Raw genomic sequence first — 21725 nt, forward strand, 5'->3', positions numbered from 1 at the left:
GTAGCATGGGAAAATGAAATATGTCTGCCGAAGGCTGACGTTCGCTACGAAATTCGGATGTCAACATGTCATATGAGCATTGCCTAGTTGCATACTGAGAGCTTTATCAACAATTGTAATTCCAGCTTGAACACATAGCTTACCATGTCTTTCAAGAGAGAAGGGGACGACTTCAGTTTGTTGAATATTATAAAAGTTAGTACATCATTTGCAAAATATAGTCTGACTCCAGGACTGAGGATTTGTATACTATTAGGTTTAGGGAGGTGAGGTAGGAACTTTTGGCTTCATGTTGACTCTGAATCGTGGTGGACTATGATTTTAGACGTGTCGCGTATTGGGATAATGCACAACAAATGCCCATAAGAGAGCTTAGGCGAGACATCATATAGTGTGGCTACACACCTTGAAGAGGAGGATAGGTGGATAGATAGGTGCACATTCATTCACTGATGATGGACATTTAGAGTTTTGCAAAGTACACATGTACTACATAAACTCTGGAAACTTATTTCATTCATGAAGTTTACGCTACCCCCAGACGTGACCATAGGTAGACCATAGCAATAAGATCTATAGTCGGCGCATGGGTCATCCTCACGTTCGGGGTGCTGTGTGCATGTCAGGTCACGGTTAGGTGCATTTTCTTCAGGTACAATCTGGAATTGCCCAAGGATGGAAGAGGTTGCTATAGAGACGTTGCATGTCATTACGACTTCATGCGGAGGGGGTAGGGTGGGTTAAATGGGAGAGTGAGCATGAGCATGGCGGTACCAAACGTACCTCCATGATATGAGCAAGGAGCTAGCTCACTGTTAGCTGCAGTGCAGTCGCTTGAGGTTTTGCCTTGGGTTTTGGGTCTGGCAGCTAGCTTGCTGTGTCTTGTGTAATACCTCAATGAGATGAGTAACTGAAGTACATGTACTCTGATTCTGAAGTTTTTCTCACAATGTGTCATCTGTATTTAAGTTTTTGGGTAGGCCTTTTTGAAGTACATGTACATATCAACCAATGTCTTATCTGTAACCAATGACAATTAGCTGTATGTTAACATAAAAAGTAGCAGAGTCCTTCTTCAGTAGTCTATGTGCCATGGATGGAAGGACCGTGATCTAGTCTAGTTTGATAGCCATACAAACTTTCTGAAAAGTGTTTATGCAATTAAATTTTACGTTATAGTAAAATTGTACAAAGTTTCAGATTACTGGCCAACAAAACCACTTTTACAGTAACAATGACAAAACATAACCTCTGCCGACTGCTTGCCCTCACAGTAATATTGTCACACAATAATCAGCTAAATATTACCCAGTGTGCCTTTGGTCTTAGAAACTCCTCGTGGCAATTTAGGAATCTTGCCAGTGTCAGTCATATAGCAGAATGTGTAGTATGTAAAATTTCCTTGTGCAAGGGAGAACTTTTGCAAGTCAGTGTTGCATCAGTATAGAGAGAACACCCATGTGCATTGAACCATTGTATGCCTTGTCTTTGATACTGGTACTTCAGACCGTCCTTTTTTTTAACTCCACATTTAGACATAGCCTGGGCAATGAGCAGGTAAATGTTAGTGGGGTTCCCCAGTCATTTTACCAGGGTTTCCCTTGGTATATCAATGCGGTCAGATTAGGGGACAACAGCAATGTCAGGGGGTTCCCAAGTCATTTACCATTATTCCCCAACCTTAGCAAAAACACTGACCGACATTGGATGTTTAGGGAATTTACAGCCGGCACAGACTGGAGATAGTATTCCAATATCCACAGTCTGTGCATAGTGACATATGTATCATTGTTTTAATTTCCTTTGCTTTTGTAATTGTAGAAAAGAAGAGTTTCTGAATTACTGGCAAATGATATTCCCAATGATGAGGCCATACTCATGGCAAATGGAAGGCAAGTCCACTAGTGATGCATTTTTTCTGTATTTTACACTTTAAGGTAGTACACGCCTCAAAAGTGAAAGACTTAAACTTTTGCTCAAACTTAGATTCATTGAAGCTTTCAACCATTCTCTTACCAAATCAAGAATAAATATCAAGAGTCACTGAGCAAAATTTGGTACCAGAGAAATAATTATGGTAATATTTACCTGAATCACAGTCCTTGTGCCTGAATTCAAAAATGGCTGCCGTCCCTGTATTAATTCTATGCTAGAAAAGTAAAATTTTTGATTTTCCAAAAAAACTAAGATGATAAAAAGTTACCTTATTCAAAGAGCTTTAAAATGAGCCCCCACAAGTGGTAGATCAGAAGAGAATTGTAAAAATTTGAGAGTCTGAATATATAACTCTGAGGCTTAACAAGCAGGCATCGCAAGTTTCAGTCATTGAGGCATTTCCATTGTCTAATCGATTAATGGTAATCACCAAATCTTCGGATTGACCAGAATGGAGGGGGGGGGGGGGGGCTGAAAATTTTGAAATGCACAAACATGAATTTACAATTTATTAAATTAATCATACAACCACTGCCATCTTAGGAATTGCATTATTTTTTTTTTCACTTTCTAGGTATGCATGCTGTGTGTGTCATCACAGGCCAGTGTTTGATACTGTTGATATGCTGTCGGTTCATAGGAAAGGCAAGAAACATGCAGCAAGTAAGCTTTATTCATTTGTTCGGTCTTCATCTAATATTATATTTGTATTACCGAATTCCTTGCACCACAAGCACAAAGAGATAGTGACAAAGTATCAGAATTCTGCAGCAAACAATGATATGGAATTTGATCCGTTGGAGATCCAGGACTGAATCATTTATAGGATCCGTTGGAGATCCAGGACTGAATCATTTATAGGCTGTAGAGAGTTCATAGGTCATGCAGGCCAGGTGCAGCAGAACAGAATCAATACTTTTATAATGGAATTGCGTGATAAAGATGACGTGTACAAGTAGACTTAGATTCAGTGAATCTAACCTGACATCAGCCCTCGTACCCTGCAATACTGGAAGGATTTACTCGACAATGCTTCTATTCCGCCATAATTACGAAACAGCGTTTCTTCACTCCACATTGAATTTTTTGACCCCAGCCTACAAAATTTAATTTTTTTTACTTCCTTAAATCATGTTCAGCTGCCACGCAGTGTCCAGAAACAACAAGTGTTAAATACTGAAAAAATCACTTACCGGGAAAGTATATGTGAAGTTTTAACTAGTCAATGTTTTCAGTGGCTACAATCACAAATGTTTTTACTTCTCTAAACTCGGCATATTGATACTTTTTCAGCATTTCAAAAGTATTTGGCGATGGTCTATACCATTACAACTTCCACCTTACTGCAGTAGGTCTTATAAAAAATGTTTCTGATAACCTTACGTACCCTGTTTTATATCTCTCAGCACGGTCCTACAGGACCACGCTATGAGCAAAAATATTTTTGCATTTTTGAAAGTAATACGCTGATGTCTCAACTTTTCTGTCTTCTTTGACAGCGAGTGAGCTAAAAATAAAAATTAATCTTCCTGCCTAACCTAGCAGGTTTTTTGAAGCCCTGTATTGCAGGAAGCATGCTTTTTAATTCCGTCTTACTTTTTTTAATGCTGGCGGACCTCTCTTTGATTGTCTACAGCCCTGTGTTTATTGTTTGAGCAGCCAAGTGGAACACTCTTTTGAAGATGACAAAGTTCAAAAGTTTAATGATTCTCAGTGAATTAAGAAACAAACAATGCATCTATTGTAAATTGGAGACATGTTATCGTAGACAATATGCCCTGAAGGGTCACATAATTACAAGTATGGTCTCCAAGGTGGACTTTAAGAGACATATTCCTGATGAGACTAATCAAAAGGCAAACTTTTATCCCAAAGAATTTTCAAAATTCTGTCAAAAAACAAGGGCTGGGATGGTGTAAATTAGATATGTACCATGCACAACAAAACGTTGAGTAATAAAATTAATATTCACCCTGAAAGAAGTTTGTCAGTGGATTGTACCAGACTTGCCCATAGAGTTATTGTAACATGACTACACAAAGTATTACTAATCCATAAAGTGCCATGCGGTAAGATACTTGTACATGCCCAAGGACAAAATTAGTATTTTGTACTTTCTTGAAACGAGGAATTTCACTCTCGTTGAGATTGTAGGGAAGCAAAATTATCTAAGCGATGTGAAGAATGTGTTGCAAAAACAAAGACAAAGGCTTGTTTGTATCCTTGAGTATGTTTTATACAATTACAATAGATATCTGTAACAAAGTTCTCTATAAAGTAGCATCAAAGAGAGCAGAGTACAGCACCAGTATAATAACATATACGTCATGAAAAATGTGCTGATTGTGATCGTAAGTTTGTTTCTAAAATTAGCATCATGCGTGCAGCATTGGTGACTACCAACAGAAATTCATACAAAAAACAATGGCATGTGTTATGAACTGTTTCAGTTTAGATCCCTTAGGATGTGATCTTTATAGTTTTTTGGCTCCATTTATGCCATATGTATATGGCAATATAATATATGGCAATATAGGTGATATTCGTATAGGCTCGAAAAATGTCTGTCGTCTGATGTATGTATATATGTGTGTGTATGTTTGTTTGTTTGTTTGTTTATAATAGCATAGGTGTAACATAATGTATCATTTTTGTCTTTTCTTGTCACATGTAATTTTGTGAAAGACTTGTCAAAAATGTCAGAAAATAATTTTATCACTCAGGAGGCAGCCAAACAGCTATTGATATAAATTGTGAATGGAAGTGTTTTTACATGTAAGTAGACTATGACTTTGAATGCAATGACATTTTGAATTGAAAGGGAGAGTTATTTATAATTGCCCCTTCCACTATGATTTGAAAATTCACCCTTTCTACTCCCCACTCTCCCCTCTCCCTGCATCCTACCAGGACAACTTTCCACTGGCCCTTTCCCCGATATGTAGTTTCTCACCTCTTGCTGCCAGATGATTTGCCTTCCCCGTCAGCAAGCCCCAGAAAACAACCAATTCAAGCTCTGTACCTGTACCTTTTTGTCTAAGTTGGTTAGCCAAGATTCTTTGTACGCTGCTAGGCTGATAAATCTGTTTGTGATGATCTGTCTATATATCCATATGTTTGCAAGGTACATCAATTATGCAGTGTTAATGGCATAGGTAGGACTTTCTCACCGCATCCTTATTCGCTATGAGGCTTTTTACATCTCTCCATTTCGTTGATGTATTCTCAGTGGTGTGACTGTGAGAGGCATTGTCTAGTGAAATCCTCACTGGCTATGTCAACTGACTCAGGTACATTAGCTGCATGATATACATTGTTAATGGCTGATGAACACAACAACATCACGTTGCTAATTACATGTATTACCATGTGTGCCTCGAAATTGAAAGATGTAAGATTTTGCTCAAACTTTCAGTGAAGAAACTTTAATCCGTTTCCTTTTTGAAATCAAGAATAGAAATCAGGGGTCACTATGTTAAATTTGGTAAAAGAGAAAATAATTACCCAATATTTCCTGACACTTGAAATTCAAAATGGCTGCCATCCCTGTGTTAACTTAATGGAGGAAAAATACAATTTTCAGTTTTTCACCAAAAAAAGGCCGTTGGAAATTTTACTTACTTCATGAGCTTCAAAATGAGCCCCCAAAATTGGTAGACCGAAAAAAAAGAATATTATAGTTTTGGAGTCCAAATATCTTTCCCAGAGGCACGTTCTACTTTAAAGAGGGTCTCGGAGTGAGTCTGAAATCAGGTCAATGCTCATTCTGTAACCAGGGACAATATATATATATGTATATAGAGGGTGACATTGTGTGATGTTATTCTCTTTCAGATCTAGAGAGATATTATCGCAATCAGAAAGAGATTGCCGACCTCAAATTGAAACGAGCTCATGAGCAGTATTTAAAAATCACTGAACAAAAGCAAGAGGTACAGTATGATCTGATAGAGTTGTTGCTCCGTTCTGATCTAATCTCATAGATGAGCAATCTTTCAAATAGTAATGTGCATTCACTTCACTGTATGCCAACCGTAATGTTGAACTTCCTGGCTTATGTCGTAGATTTGATTCATTGTGTTGTCAGGATTTCTCAGGATGTCTCTGACTTTCAAACATACTCCAGAACAAAGCCCTAGAAAGTCTTATAGCAACATAAAGTATTTGTGCTGTCTGTAATACTGACCATAGACAGTCTTCTGTTCTACTGCCCATGTACTGACTGAACAGACTTACTGAATCCTAGTGTGACAGACATTGATTAGCACCCAGACAATATAACATTAGAATTATTCCAATAGCTTTCTCTGTACCCTGGCAGATTCAAAATAACCCATCTCATCAGTGGCAGTTTTTGAAACATGACAAATTCAATAGACAGTGGGCAAGGTTATGTTACATAGTTGCTCCCTTAAACTCTACATCCCTTCAACACTAGAGTTAAATTTTACGTGCCTTGTTCATCACGGCAGATTGTCGGAAGCACTGGTCGTGCTTGGAATGCGATGATTGTTCCACGACTCTCATTCCTGGCAGTCCTGGAAACGTGACACACTCAATAGACTGGACAGATTTTGATATATGCTGGCAGCTTACCCCCCTGGATACCTTCAGAGAGTTAGATGGTACAAGCATAGTTCATTAAATCTATAATACAGAATAGGCGTCCTAGGGGTGATGGAAGACATCAATGTAAAATAATCACTCAACCTTCATAAATTCTTACATGACTAGGCCGGAGATGGACACGGGGATGCCGCAATGCCCAAACTTGTCTCTGAGACACACAAGACTGCCAAGCATGCATTGCTGAAGATGACACCTTATAACAGCTGTGTACAACGTGGAAAGAAAGAACAAATGAAAAGGTCAGTGACCTGTACTGTCACTCTTGACAAGTAGAACGGTTTACTTTAACCTCTGACCCCACTAGGTCACTCTGCATTACATCTGCAAGTTCACTTTCTTGTTATGATGTCTTTATTTTGAAATTTTTTTTTCAAGTGTCAGGATTTGATCCCTCGGTGAATTAATTGTCTGCAAACTACAACAACACAGAAATGGACCCAGACATTGTAGTTTCAAACTTACTTTATGCTTTCATTATTGCCAATGTAACATTTTTACACACAAATTGTTTTTTAAATTAGAGAGGACAACATATTAAAAAGAAAATGAAATTTAAACTCCTTTAATGAAAACCTGAAAGAAAAAATTGAAAACGATATTCTCAATCAAAAGTAGAAAAATCAAAAGGGTATTAACAAGCAAAATGAAGAATTATATTGAATTGTAGACTGTTCAAGTAGAACCAATGTTTGGATTAACAAATTCCAATTCTTTTCCAATAAATGCATTTATTGAGTGTGTTTGAATATTGGTTTTATGCTGGCTGAAGATAATTAATCATCTTTAAATAATGTAGATCTTCTGTCGATGTCCAGTGAACCATATCACTCATGTCCCCATATAATATATGGTATTTACAACTGAAATAATACACTGGTATTTTTGAAATGTGTACAGGTAAACTATTTCATTCTGACTGCAAAGATTGCCTTTCTTAACACTGAGTCAGTTATGGCATACAGGCTTTGATAAAAAAAATGATTTGTGGTCAATACTGGGTGTTCAAAAGGTAATTTTGAATTGGTGAAATTTTGTAAACCTGAAACAAAAAACACATGAAATATTGCTTACAAATCAGTCACAGAATCTATTCAGGTTTATGCATAATTGCCTTTTGGTTGAGAAAGTAGCTCTATCAGAGGAAAATTCGTCTTTTATGCTCACTAATATAAATTTCTTTAAAGTGAGAAGTTTCAGTATGTACTGTAAAATTATGTAAATTGGTGTTGGAGGTTAACAGCTATTTTAGCCTTTGTTCTTCACAGTTTTTACATTGATATAAAATTTTCTGTTATTTTCTTAAATCTCTCCACTTGCAGTGATAGTTCTGACAGTAAAGGTAAAGGATTGTTTTTCCAGTCAAAGAAGCGTCGGCTGAAGCCTGGAATGTTAGTCAACCAAGCTACAGGAATGATGTCAGGAGCATATGTTTCTAAAAGACTTCACAAGCAAGGACAGCTAGGACATGTTGAGACAAGTACCAGTATTTCGGGCAGTGACAAACATTCAGACGCAAGCAGTTCAGAAGTGGCCACAACAGGTGGCCATGCTGAAGACACATTGACATTGATCTCAAGGATACCGGCAGAATTAGTCCATGCGCCTCCCCCGCCACCGCCTCCAGAGGGCGCAGTCACACAGGTGCCATCGACCTCGACAGATATGCAAACTGCTTCCCCAAGGGCAGGTGATTCATGCAACTCAAATAATAAACAGGTGAAATCTAAAACAGAGGAAGCTTTGGAGGATTATGACAGAGACAGGCGGAAAGCTGAAGTAGAGTATTACGTCAAAATGAAAAGGTGTGTTAATTTTCTGACTAGTGAACACATGTATTTTTATGTGAATGGGAAAATCAGTTGTTGTTAGTCAAATGGAACAGTAGTGCAAGTTGTGACTTTAATGTTGACGTAGACATTAATCTAAATTTAAAGTTTGCAAATTTAGTGTATAGTTCGTGAACGTCTTGCATGGTAGCATCCCCTCTATGCTAATATTACACACCACTGACCCAAGAATGGCCTCTGACGCAAGGAAAGTTTGTTTGGTATTATATTGGTGTAAGGGCTGATTCATGGAAACTTCAAGAAATTATTCAACTGAAAGAGTTTCAGAAATTTTAAAAGTTGGAGGTTGCATAACTTTTGAATTGAGAGAGAGAGAGAGAGAGAGAGAGAGAGAGAGAGAGAGAGAGAGAGAGAGAGAGTCGTCAAAATAGAATATATCAGTGATTGACGACCTTTTCATCAAAATTTGGCTCGTCTTGTTATACTCTGGCACGTTGTCATTTTCTAGTCTGTTTGCATCTTGTCTAAATTCCGCAGTTCCGGTTGGATCATGGATCACAGAAGTGGCAAGTGGGTGAAGGACGAGAATGCAGAGTTTGACTCAGACGAAGAGGAACCACCTCTACACCCTCCATCATGACATAAAATGTGAAACGCACCTTTTGAAGTAGATTGTGCGAAGGAAAACACCAAAATGAAATTAGACTGTGTGTCATACACAATTATCAATCCGTACTTGAATTCTCTGCTTTCAAGGTTTCATGTCAAGAAAGACAAGGGATCTGGCAATATCAACAGTACACATATTTCTGTTTTATGAAAATGGGAGTGTTTTCTTCCCAATATTGTAATATTTCTGAATAAAATATCAATATTTTTTATTAACCTATTTGTTCTGAATACTTTCAACCTGAGCATATCCCATGTCTCCATTCATAGTTATCTATCCATGATTTGCCTGGCAGAGTTCTGTCACTGTTGTAATTCAGTCAAAACTTTGCGAGGAAAACTATTCCTTCTGTTCAAGAAAAAATTCCATATTCTCAGACAAATGTCTACCATTTATATTTTTACTATTCACCTCAAGCCCTGAGAGCATTGTCATTTTTGTTTGCATTTTATCATTAGTCCAGGATGTACAGTATGCATACAACTGGAAATGCCAAATAAAAATATTATACGGTCAGCCGAATTTATGAAAAATGAATTGTTAGGCGTTTGAGAGTAATTAAATTGTATAAACCAACATTGGAGTCAAATTTTATCGGCAGAGGTCAAATAAAAATAATATATGACATTATAGAATACATTGAGGCGCAGTTACTCATAATTGGGTATTGGCCTGCGTGTATGCGACTTTTCTCACGTACAAAAATCCCGCCTACGCTTTCATGTGTTTCTGTGACCTTGACTGACCTCCGAGTCTGTGAGTGAATGACTGGTGACGTCAGCACCGACCTCGCTAACGATATCGGTAAGTAAGACGGCGTCATTAAAAACAGTTATCGTTGATGACACAGTCCCCACTTGTTAATGGGTACTTTGATTACATGTCCTCAGAGAGGATAGAGTCCTCTTCATTAATTAGTCTGTGATAAAATACTTGATACAGATGACGCTCAATGGCCAAGAATGAGTTCCATGGTGATGAAAACATAAAACCAATGTAGCCACCATCCTAAAGTTCAGAAAATGAGTCAACTAGGAATTAATCAACAGGATGTGCAAAACATTTGTGCACACAATTCTAACACTTGACAGATTATCACTTGTACCATATTTCATAAAGTTTGATGCAGTATTTACAACACTATGAGATCAACATCTGTATCAAGTTTCATCACATTTGACGTTGTATTAATTTATGGCTATATCACCCTAATTAGGAAAGTTCATTACTTATGCAATTACAAATTAATTAAAATGACACTGATAAATGTCTTTTTCAATGTTAAAGCAATGTGAGCTTAACATCAGTTATCATCTGTATAAAGTTTCATGAATTGATGCAGTACATATTTCTTGACATATCAGCCTACTTACAAAACTTCAATAATTGACATGTTACTGCTACATGACGTGAAACAAATTGACGAGCATATGTATGAAATACTCGTAGGTCAATGTCCTTGTACCAACTTTGAATGATACTGGTGGAAATATGTCTGATTATGGCTCTGTGCATTTGAAAATTGTAACATAATCACCGCCATGCAGCAATATTTGATCTTACTGTTTCAAAACTCAACACGTATATGTATGACGTAAGTCAATGTACATGTACCAACTTTGAATAAGATCAGTTGAGACTTGCAGAGTTATGGCTCTCGACATGAAACAACCATAACAAAATTGCTACCATGTGGCCATATTGGACCATCTCGTGAAACCAATCGACATACATAATAAGTCAATGTCCTTGTACCAACTTTGAATAATTTCGCTTGATACATGTCTGAGTTATGGTTCCAGACATGAAAAAATCGGAAAAAAAATGGCCACAAAACAAATCAATGTGCATATGTATGACATAGGTCACTGTCCTTGTACAATGATTAAAATTGGTGAATAAAATAAGTTGAGACATGCCCAAGTTTTGGCTAAGGACACGAAAAAATTGTAACAAAATGGCTGCCATGCAGCCATATTGGATCATATCATGAAACAAATTTACATACATATGTATGACATAGGTTAATGTCCTTGTACCAACTTTGAATAAAATCGGTTGAGATATGCCTGAGAGTATTATGGCTCTGTACATGAAAAAGTCGTAACAAAATGGCCGCAAGGCAGCCATATTGGATCGTATCACATAACAAATTGACATGCATATGTATGACATTAGTCAATCTCCTTTTACCAACTTTGAATAAAATCGGTCGAAACATATCTGAGTTATGGCTCTGTACATGAAAACATCGTAATAAATGGCTGCCTTGCGGCCATATTGGATCGTATCACATAACAAATTGACGTATATATGTATAACAAATTGACGTGCATATCTATGACATTGGTCAATGTCCTTGTACCAACGTTGAATAAAATCGGTTGAAACATGTCTGAGTTATGGCTCTGTACATGAAAGAATCGTAATAAAATGGCCGCCTGGCGGCCATATTGGATCGTATCACAAACAAGTTGACGTGCATATCTATGACATTAGTCAATGTCCTTGTACCAACTTTGAATAAAATCGGTTGAAACATGTCTGAGATATGGCTCTATACATGAAAAAATCGTAATAAAATGGCGGCCTGGCGGCCATATTGGATCGTATCACAAAACAAATTGACGTGCATATCTATGACATTAGTCAATGTCCTTGTACCAACTTTGAATAAAATAGGTTGAAACATGTCTGAGTTATGGCTCTATACATGAAAAAATCGTAATAAAATGGCCGCCTGGCGGCCATATTGGATCGTATCACAAAACAAATTGACGTGCATATCTATGACATTGGTCAATGTCCTTGTACCAACTTTGAATAAAATCGGTTGAAACATGTCTGAGTTATGGCTCTGTACATGTAAAAATCGTAATAAAATGGCCGCCTGGCGGCCATATTGGATCGTATCACAAAACAAATAGACGTGCATCTGTATCACATATGTAGTAATCCTTGTACCAAGTTTGAATGAATCGCTTCTTGCATCTCTGAGATATCTGCGTGAACGGACGCACGCACGCACGCACGCACGCACGCACGGACGCACGCACGGACATGACCAAACCTATAAGTCCCCCCGGACGGTGTCCGTGGGGACGAAAACCAAGTCACTCGACTTGCGCCATAATCACCTTTTTATCGAAAACGATATCTGTGTTGAAGAGGGCGAAAGTCAAGTCCAATTTCACGATATCGTTTGCGTCATTGGAGAGGTTATGTATACCTCGCGTAGAGTTTCCAGCTCAGAAAAGATCGCAGTGCCGGACAGTAAAGTTCACGTTCAACTCATAAATAAACACGATGTGATGTAATTAAACTTGACGACTATAACCCATGTAAATGTATTTCAATGGTTTTTCAAGAGGATCTGAGGGTTGGTGTCCAGAACAGTCTCAGAAGTCATCGGGAGACATCGGTCGCCATAGCATTTATTCAGGCGAAAAATAATATAAATGGAGAGCCTATTGCCGATTTTTAAAATGCATTATTAAATAACGCTTATCCTTAAACAACATGCTCTCAGAATCGTATTTGATATACTTCTCCCTTTTAAACAGTTCAATGTTATGGATTCTGGTTAGGGAGTCTAATCGAAATAACAAACAGATAATAAAAATGTAAGTGATAGTTGTGGAGTGATGATGAGGAGGAGGAGGAGGAGGAGGAGGAAGATGATGATGAAGATGATGATTAACGTTATAACAGCGAAATACAATGGGCATTCTTGTAGCACTTTATAACAAACCATGAAATGGACAAACTCAGCGCTCGACTGCTCAATTAGATATTTGCCAGTCTTTCCGTTTTATGACCGAGGCGGATACGAAACATACCTAGTTGAAGAATATACTCATGCGACTAGAAATGTCAATGTCACGGCCATTTGATCAAGGTACATTATGGTCATTCGTTCCATGGTGGTTTTTCTGAGTATGCGCGATATATATTTCGATACAAATTTATTACCAGCTGCGTGCGTGATCCATATCGCGACTCTTAAGTTCTATTCTTGGCTTTCGTCATACATCGATCTGAATACCCACAATCGATACCATTTTGTTGAATTGAAATGCTGACACTATGGCTCTGCTTTTCGTTGGAATGTAAGCGTGAACAGCCAACATGGTAAATTGTGAAGTGCACGGTAGCTGGCGGTCACGGTCAGCTCACCGGACCCTTTGGGTTGGCCTTGAACCTTGATGATATGTCAAATCACAAACCTGACCTATTAACGAGTTCTTTCGAATTTTCCTTTTTTAAATTTGTTACTTACTTTCTTTAAGCGCTTTGTAACATTGAGTAAATAATACTGACGTCACCGCTAAGCACTGCTTGAGGTAATGGTATATTTTCGACCTTGTTTTTAGTATGTTTATAAATACTGAACAGTATGACTTACCGATTTATGAAAAAAAATGAAAATGTAATGTTAAAGATATTGCGATTTGTCATAGCAATAGAGGTGAAACTTGCACAAACGGGAAATGCGTACATGCAAAACTACCGGTGACCCATTTACTAACTATGGCTATTCAATCGAAACGGGCGCGCTCCCTCACTGTTGCCATGGCAGCGGAACAAAACTGCGGAAAACAGCGAAAGCGATTCGCTCACAGCTCAGTGAAGCGCTGTATCTGATGTAGGTCTCAAAACCATGCACCGAGTTGTGGCAAAGCTATGGAGGTGAGCTCAGTGTGATTTATTTTAATCCCTTGCTCTTTCGGGGCTCGCGCCCATTCTATAGTGAGTCTTTTGATCTGCGTTGAGTTACTTACGCGAGCAGATAAGTGTGTACACTTGTCTCGGTGTTGGTTCTCGCATTGTTATGCAAATAACGTTGTGGTGTCTCCCATAGATATGGCGTAAACATGTCATCGCCGGGAGTCCTTGTCTTCAAGATTCTGTCACGTCCAACGACAGACGCTGCGGAAATTCTCGAAAACTAAACTCCCTGATTTATTTCAGCCTGACCCGGGTGGACTAGATAAAATGGGTTGCGGGGCATCGTCGAGCTCGTCCGGAGCTTCGAGCGCTCAGGCCGGATTTCAGCCACAAACTCAGAATCAGGCAGCAGGTGGACAAACGAAGGGCAAACACGTCACAAATACCGATGTTGATGTGGGAAGGCTAGGCCCCATACAAGTCGCAAGGCAGCCGTTTGCGCCGCCAGGATCGCCCGTGAGTATCAGAATATTGTTAGGCCTATATGAATTTTGTTATGTGAATTTCATTATGAAGATGTTTTTCGAATGACCCGTATCTGGAATTCAACATTATTATTTTCATTGTGCTGTGGTGACCGTGATCGTGTATATTACGGTCAACAATAGCCCGGATGTGCCGAGACATCCGAATCTCAGGCAGCATCTTCTGATTTGAGCACTCCGGATGATCTCTTAATACCATTGATAACGACAGAATAATCTTTACCATGAGAAGCATAAACGGTTTCAATCTCAATTATCGAACGCCGCATCTTATTTTTGGCTATGGGTGTGGTTAGATCGATATCCGAACAAACAGGTGTGAGGTTCATGTACACCGAGGTTTAGTCCACCATGCGATTGTTTACCATGCAGATACTTTCACTGGTACCCCCGATCGATCTTTAAGAGCGCTTTCAAGAGAAAACGAAATGGTCGGTGAAAGTCACGATTTAAAAGCTGAAGTACATTTGACCATGGAGTTGTCTCGCATACACCTTCATCATTGATTTGACCATGATCACAGAGCCGCCGTGATATCGGCTGTAGTCCTACCGATAGCGTCATGAATCACAGTGCCTCTCTCCACGATTTAGAAGACTTAGATCTCATGAAAACTTTTGTAAAAAATGGTTTAAAATTTTACGGACAGTTGTTCATAACCTAAATCAATTAAGTCGATAGTGATATAGAAATACAGAGATGTTCATATATCGGTTGCTCTGAGTAGGAAAGAACTGAACACTAGCCATTGTCCGACATTTTCAGTTTAGGCCAAAAAAACCAAACAAATTGTGCTGTTCCGATAATATGATTTTCAAAAATAGGGTAGTTAGGTCGGCAGGGATTTTTATTTTCCAAAATTATCTTATTTTTAAATATGCATTTTTCAGGGGTTCAGGGTGGTCAAACACTGGCCACAACATTTCCAGAAAAATGTGTCATAAGCTTACATATAGAAGGAAAAAAAAACCATAAAAGACATCCTCATTCAAGCAAAAATCAAATGCCAAGTAACGAACGCGTGATTTTACGGGTTTATCGTTCTTAATTTACTTCCGTGTTTACGTAGCTCTAAAAAGTTTAGGGTCGGCAGGTAAAAATTGGGGTAGGTCAGGTTATCGGAACAGCACAATATTTTTGTTCGGCCTTATAAGCACTCGTTCACACATGCGCAATGGCTGAAAAGGACAAATATTTTTTGCTGCCTCTCAGTCTGAAGGAGTAAATTTTCAACGTTTTCAGTAACCTAATTTCGTAAGAATAACGTGTATTTGAGCATATCATGAAAAATATTGCTACTGTATCGCTGTACAGACTTGATTTCGAAATCACTGGCCGATACTTCATGTAAGAAGTCAATGAATGTTGGAGGAAACGTTTTTCAATGAGAATACATCTGACCATCGACCCCGGGCCAGCAATGTCGCTTTTATTCCTCGACAAGCTGTTAGCACGCAGAGCAAGAAAACTGTACGGTACTCAATTAGTGTACGAAACAATACATGTAAAATAACATTCATATTTTTTGCAGGCAATTTACCATGGAACCGTGCTCCCGCTATTGAATTTCGACCCGACGAAGTCCGCAGAGAGGATAAAGGCGGCGATAGAGGGCGCAGGTAAGCTTGATACCATGCTTATAGGTCTTGATCGGCCACCTGTATGAATCGTGCGAAAGCGGATCAGTAAGACCTAACATTAGGCTGTTGGTAGAAATGTCTGTGAGAGATCGCATTTGTAAATGAATAGTATTTTGACACTTCATGGGAATTTAGGGAATAATCAGCAAGCTTAGATCAGCCGAGTGGTGTATGGCGTGAGATTTCATAGACTAGAAATCTTCGTCAAATACCTGGGAAGAATTACGCTTAAAGTGTGAGCAAAGTAAGAATTATTTCAAAGTAAAACTGAAAATCAAATGTATAGCTATAGAGGGCGCAAGAAAGCGGATTTGAAAGGGGAAAAAACTTGCATGAAAAGTACAGATGGTCCCCCCTTTTACTTTTCAGGGACAAACGATGATCAGCTTATACAGGAGATTGCCATAGTAACAAATGTGCAACGGCAGGCAATAAAGAATGCCTACCAGCAGCGGTATGGAAAGGTAAGACTGGCAAATGACTTCAGTCGTCATCCCCGGGAACTTTGCAAAGGTTCTGACAGATATGTCTGCGTGAATATTTTGATTTTCCCTACGCTGGAACCTACTCATTTTCATAAAAACATGTTCTTATTTTGCTACCCAATATGGCATTCTTTTATGGGCGCGAAAACTAAATTGAACGGTTCAAAGGGAAATTCGACAAACAGGATATAACGATACAGACCTGCACAAATGGTCTCGCTGCTCGCCCACGTACAGGACACACACGCACTGTGTAAATTCACGTCTTTGTTGATAATGTCGATTGATATCCCCTTCCCCCTTTGCAGGATTTAATCAACGACGTGAAGGGCGACATCAGCGGTGACTACGAGGAAGTGATCTTACACCTGTTGGAGCCTTCCGCGGAGTATGACTCCTGGCTAATCAACGAATGCATAAGTGTGAGTATATAGGGCCTTCGGTACGAGTCACGTTTCTGCCAAACGCTGATCGCGGAGAAGTATTAAAGAAGTCGGGTTGGTATGCAAGAAACAAGCAGTGTGTGACCTAGCAGCAAATGCGATAATAGTACAATACTAAACGTTATAAATGTCTCAATGATGTGTTGTTGATTCAGTTTTTATGGGAATGCATTACCGCTGTAGACAAACCAAGTTCAATGGTCATTTGATATAAATGGAGGCATCGCTTACAATTGCGAATGGATAGTTGTCTTTTTTACAGACTTGTTAACGTCATTGTCGAATTAATTACCCTGAATACGATCTCTCTGTCTACTCAGGGCCCGGGAACAGATGAAGATGTCTTACTTGAAATATTGTGCTTCAGAACCAAAGAAGAATTGGCAGAATTAAGGCGAGTCTATCAACAAAGTAAGTAATTTCAATCGTCCGTTCGACGAAAATCTGTGCACGTGAAATTCAAATCATACATTTTCTATTACGGTCAGAAAGATATATTTAAAAGCTGACCGCAACTGTGACTGACACACTGTTTAAATTAACTGACGACATTGCTGTAGTTCTGACATTATTCCGTCTTCACGTCTATCAGAATATGGTCGAACTCTTGAAGAGGATATCAAGGGCGACACCACCGGTGACTTTGAGAAACTACTACTCACTCTCCTTCAGGTGAGTTTACTATCTCACATTTATGCGTTTTTGCATTAAGGTAATCCCGCACACCACTCCCCAGGGACCTTTTTAATGGACTCTTTTTACGTACAATATGACTAATGATAAGTGAATCTCTGTGCTGTTTCACCTATCGAGGCGCACTTTTAAAGACGAGGTCTTCTTTATTTGACCCAGGATAATTATAGAATTACGCTTGCAGGAACCAATTGTACTGTAGACCCTCGAAGGTCTATGATTGTACGTTGTCGCTAAAGCTCCCTCCCAGAATCAATTTTATGTCTCGGTAAGTACTGCGTCGCAGTAGCATGTAGTAGCAACATGAGGGCTTTAAGTTTACATCTGCATCATACAAATCCCGCACCCAAAACTCACTTCCAATGTCTAAAAAACTATCGCCAACCAATAGGAATTAATTTTTTTGCTGCAACTTTCTTTTCTTACTAGGGTAACAGGGACTTACCACACATTGTCGTTGAAGCGTTTGCCAGATCAGATGCAAAGTTAATGTACGAGGTAAGGAGACACCCCTGTTGAGCGACGTTACAAGCCATCAAGCCTCAAATACAGTATTATTGCTGTGTATTCAAACGTATGACCTATTTTCATCGCTCTCTCTTTCGATGACCTATTAACTCAAATATCTGCGAATCTCCTAAATAAACTTAAGTTAGATTTTCCACGTGATGTTGTATCTCTGTCTCTGGATGACTGCATCTTTTCTCCACAATATCCCTCTTTCTTTGTATCTAAACGTGTATCTCTGTTTCCCTTCTGTCAGTATTTTTCACTGTTTGTTTCTATATGTGGCTGTCTTCCCGTCACTTTTGTACCTGTTTCTTGTCTCACCCTTTCTCTCGTCTAGCCATCATTTTGTCAGTCTATGTCTCTTCCTCTGTCTATCAGTCTCCGTCTCTCTCTATCTCTGTCACGGTCTCTATCTCGTCGCTCTGTTTACCTCTGCCTTTCTGTCTGTCTGTCTGTCTCTGTCTCTGTCTGTCTGTCTCTCTCTCTCTCTCTCTGTCTCTCTCTCTCTCTCTCTCTCTCTCTCTCTCTCTCTCTCTCTCTCTCTCTCTCTCTCTCTCTCTCTCTCTCTCTCTCTCTCTCTCTCTCTCTCTGTCAAATCAGAGAAAACGGTGAATTCACAAAGTGTGAACACATATTTCCTTAATTTGCTGTGCTCTCGTTACAGGAAGGAGAAGGCAGGCTAGGAACAGACGATGACAGATTTATTGATATTTTCACGACGCGAAGTTGGGACCAGCTAGCGGCAGCCACGTTTATGTACGAAAAGGTAATCGACCAATCATTCAATCTAGTATGTGCTCGTGCGCATACGCTGGGATGAAAATAATACACCCTGACTCATAGTAATGTTGATCATTACTGTAATTTCTGGGACAGATACCACACCTTGCATTGATCAGTTGATTTTTGATAACTTCTATGTTACGTTTTTTCAATGGATTATCGTGCTTCCCCATTTGATCAATCGGTGTGGATTTATATTATTTGAGTCTGACGCTAGTATTATTTAACGGTATCTGCAAACTTTGTAACTATTGTTACTTTGATTCTTTTGTTTCTTGGGAACATCAGATGTACGGAAAGAAAATAGAAGACATGTTGGAAAGTGAATTTTCATTCGACATGCTTGCTGCTCTCAAGAAACTGGGTGAGTAATTCGTTTAGGTATATATAAAATAAACGAATACGCATGGTGCATCAGTATTCCATAAATCTATGATAATTCAATTCAATTTGATAAGCGGAAGCATTTGTACTGTCATAACTTCCGGTCTATGACTTCGAATTCGTTTATCACTGAAAGTTGCAAAAATGATTTAATTTTCAATGCATGTGTTGATCGCTGTCTGTTTCCAACAGTTGTCTTCGCCCGTGACAGAGCTGCGTATTTTGCCGAGCGACTGTACAGTGCCATGAAAGGTCTCGGGACAGACGATGACTATTTACAGAGAATCGTAATTACCAGATGTGAGGTAGGTTTGGGTCGCAACTCTGCCTGGTGAAATGCTGTACGTCTCATGACACTCAAACTCGGGGTAGAACGCGCCTCGTTTTTCAAAACCCGATTTGTTTGCAATACCTGTCATGTCGTCTGCTTGCGTGCACTCATTTGAAGCCTGTGGACTTAGTCTAAAAGAAGATTTCATCGCTTTGTTTTGTGAAAGTTGAGAACATTGTCTTCCATCGTATTAACATAGGGTACAGTGGCCACATTGAATTAAGATATCCGTAAATTTGATTTCTCTTATTTTAAATGCTAAACTTTTCGCGGTGACCCATGTTTTGTATTCTTGATAATGAAAGATAATAGGTGAAAAGCCAAAGGGTCAAGTTTCGAGGCGCATATACTACCTTAAAGCAATCAGTAAACTACAAAAGAGCCCACGTTAACTTCGCTTCAAATTCTGCTTTCTTTGTCGTCATTGTGAGTGTACATAGCACACAGACTTGCCTATCATCAGTGCATTTACAAAAAGTTTGGTTATTCTTTTTTAGTTCGTTGTAAAGTTTGGCGTGAGAGGTCGTGTCCAAATGTACGATTGTGGATTTGTTAGTTAGTCGTAAAAAGACAAAAGCCTTACGGGACTCTTTGTATGAATAGTAATCAACTAAAATTTCATTTTTATTTTAGGTGGATTTACTGGAAATCAAAGAGGCTTTTCGTCAAAAGTATGGATTGCCACTGAGCAAGATGATCAGAGACGACACAAGCTACAATTACAAAGAAGTTCTATTGGCTCTCGTCAATTAGGATTAAACAATTGGGAGAATAGCGCTACTATACGATGGGCCAACCAAAAATATGTTGAGACACTCTGATTGAAATGTCATGAGGGGACCAAATCAAACGTGTATATGTGACAGGAAACTGCGGTCATTTCCTGGAAATAATTAATCAAATAACTATTCTTTATAAATGAAACTCAATGATTACAATATGTTACGCTTTTATTAACCATCGTCTACAAGCGGGAGACGTTTGAGCAAGCTATTGAAACTCAAATAACTCATATATTTTCGGATATCAGGAATTTTCTGAACTGTAAATAGAGAACTCTGGGCTTGTTTCTTTATGTACATATATGTAAAAAGTGCAATCACTCAAAACGATAAACTTTTGAAAGTCATTTTATACCAACAAGATTACAATTTTAGAGGAGAATACATGTATTTTCATATCGCCGTATTTCAAGACAAAACAGACAATACGAATTTCCTTTGTTTTAAAAGCAGTGAGTGTAAGAATAACTGCTGAGACAGCAGGGTGGTTTATAAAACTTTGACAAATATCTTGACTCTTTAGCAACTCCTTTGTGTCTGCATAAAGTTTTCAGTCACCAGGATCGTAAACGTTAGAAAGCTCGGAACAAGGGAAGTGACGGTACTTCGAACCAAAGCTCCTTGCATCTTCGAGCTCTGAAATTTCTCGTTGTTCAAAGAACTGCCTGAGATTACGCATTTTTGTGTGGTGTATCTCAAAAAGTAAGACGGGAACACATGTTTTGTCGCTCTACTTGCATCTATATTATCACGAGAATACCAAGATAATGGTAATACCTTTGTTTTGTAAACCTCTGCCTTAAGTGTGCAATGTCGTTAATGTTACTTGATTGTGATTACAAGTGTACACACATGTGCCTGGATGTTCCATCTATACGTAAGCCGTCCATTTTGTGTAAGTTTTATTCCGTTAAAAGTCTGGTCGATAACTTTTTAACCTTCAGAGTTTTGTATGCTTATAATCTAATTACTTAGTAAAGCAATGTACATAAGATTTGCAGACTGCTTTCTGAGATGGAAATAGAAGAAAGATTGTATCTGGATAAGAAATAGCGAAATAACATTTACCATGGTCGAAAGTACAAGTGTGTTTGATTGTGTGTAAGCCTAATATTAGTAGTACATGTAGATTATGTCCTCTTTGGACAATCTTCTGTTTGCATACAAAACATTGGCAGCCTATCATTCTTTTCTCTTCCGCCACCCATCATCACCATCACCATCATCATCATCATCATCATCATCATCATAATCATCATAATCATCATCATCATCACCATCACCACCACCACCACCACTACCACCACCACCACCATCATCATCATCATCATCATCATCATCATCATCATCATCATCATCATCATCATCATCATCATCATCATCCCTGAAGCTAATCATTTAATTTAATTATCACCAGGACCGAAACAATATGAACAAATC

The 21725-nt window shown here is 38.7% G+C and overlaps 2 protein-coding genes across 3 annotated transcripts; both read left to right on the forward strand.

Annotated features, from left to right (window-relative positions):
* Positions 1-5: 5 nt before the first annotated feature.
* Positions 6-9236, forward strand: LOC139140168 (sodium channel modifier 1-like). 2 transcript variants are annotated; one of them, XM_070709230.1, is made up of 7 exons: positions 6-195; positions 1822-1892; positions 2510-2598; positions 5770-5867; positions 6670-6803; positions 7884-8366; positions 8889-9236. In XM_070709230.1, exons 1-7 carry the CDS (start codon positions 145-147, stop codon positions 8989-8991), a joined length of 1029 nt encoding a protein of 342 aa, XP_070565331.1. In that variant the 5' UTR covers positions 6-144; the 3' UTR covers positions 8992-9236. The 2 variants fall into 2 exon arrangements, with proteins under 2 accessions (XP_070565331.1, XP_070565332.1); XM_070709231.1 differs by lacking the exon at positions 1822-1892 and having other exon boundaries at positions 60-195.
* Positions 9237-13594: 4358 nt separating this feature from the next.
* LOC139140179 (annexin A13-like) lies at positions 13595-20293 on the forward strand. Its single transcript, XM_070709248.1, has 12 exons — positions 13595-13710; positions 13993-14205; positions 15766-15853; positions 16244-16338; positions 16668-16781; positions 17123-17213; positions 17395-17474; positions 17925-17993; positions 18670-18771; positions 19077-19152; positions 19365-19477; positions 20137-20293. Exons 1-12 carry the CDS (start codon positions 13705-13707, stop codon positions 20254-20256), a joined length of 1167 nt encoding a protein of 388 aa, XP_070565349.1. The 5' UTR covers positions 13595-13704; the 3' UTR covers positions 20257-20293.
* The last annotated feature ends 1432 nt before the right edge of the window (positions 20294-21725 follow it).

Source organism: Ptychodera flava, chromosome 9, assembly GCF_041260155.1.
Source record: "Ptychodera flava strain L36383 chromosome 9, AS_Pfla_20210202, whole genome shotgun sequence".
Lineage (NCBI taxonomy): Eukaryota > Metazoa > Hemichordata > Enteropneusta > Ptychoderidae > Ptychodera > Ptychodera flava.

Excerpts from the sequence above, each read along its gene's own strand:
- LOC139140168 (XM_070709230.1), top strand. The coding sequence starts at position 145 with ATGTCTTTCAAGAGAGAAGGGGACGACTTCAGTTTGTTGAATATTATA. Across the intron at positions 196-1,821 it reads GTTTGTTGAATATTATAAAA|AAAAGAAGAGTTTCTGAATT; the intron begins GTTAGTACATCA and ends TTGTAATTGTAG. Across the intron at positions 8,367-8,888 it reads TATTACGTCAAAATGAAAAG|TTCCGGTTGGATCATGGATC; the intron begins GTGTGTTAATTT and ends TAAATTCCGCAG.
- LOC139140179 (XM_070709248.1), top strand. Across the intron at positions 17,475-17,924 it reads TACTACTCACTCTCCTTCAG|GGTAACAGGGACTTACCACA; the intron begins GTGAGTTTACTA and ends TTTTCTTACTAG. Across the intron at positions 17,994-18,669 it reads ATGCAAAGTTAATGTACGAG|GAAGGAGAAGGCAGGCTAGG; the intron begins GTAAGGAGACAC and ends CTCTCGTTACAG.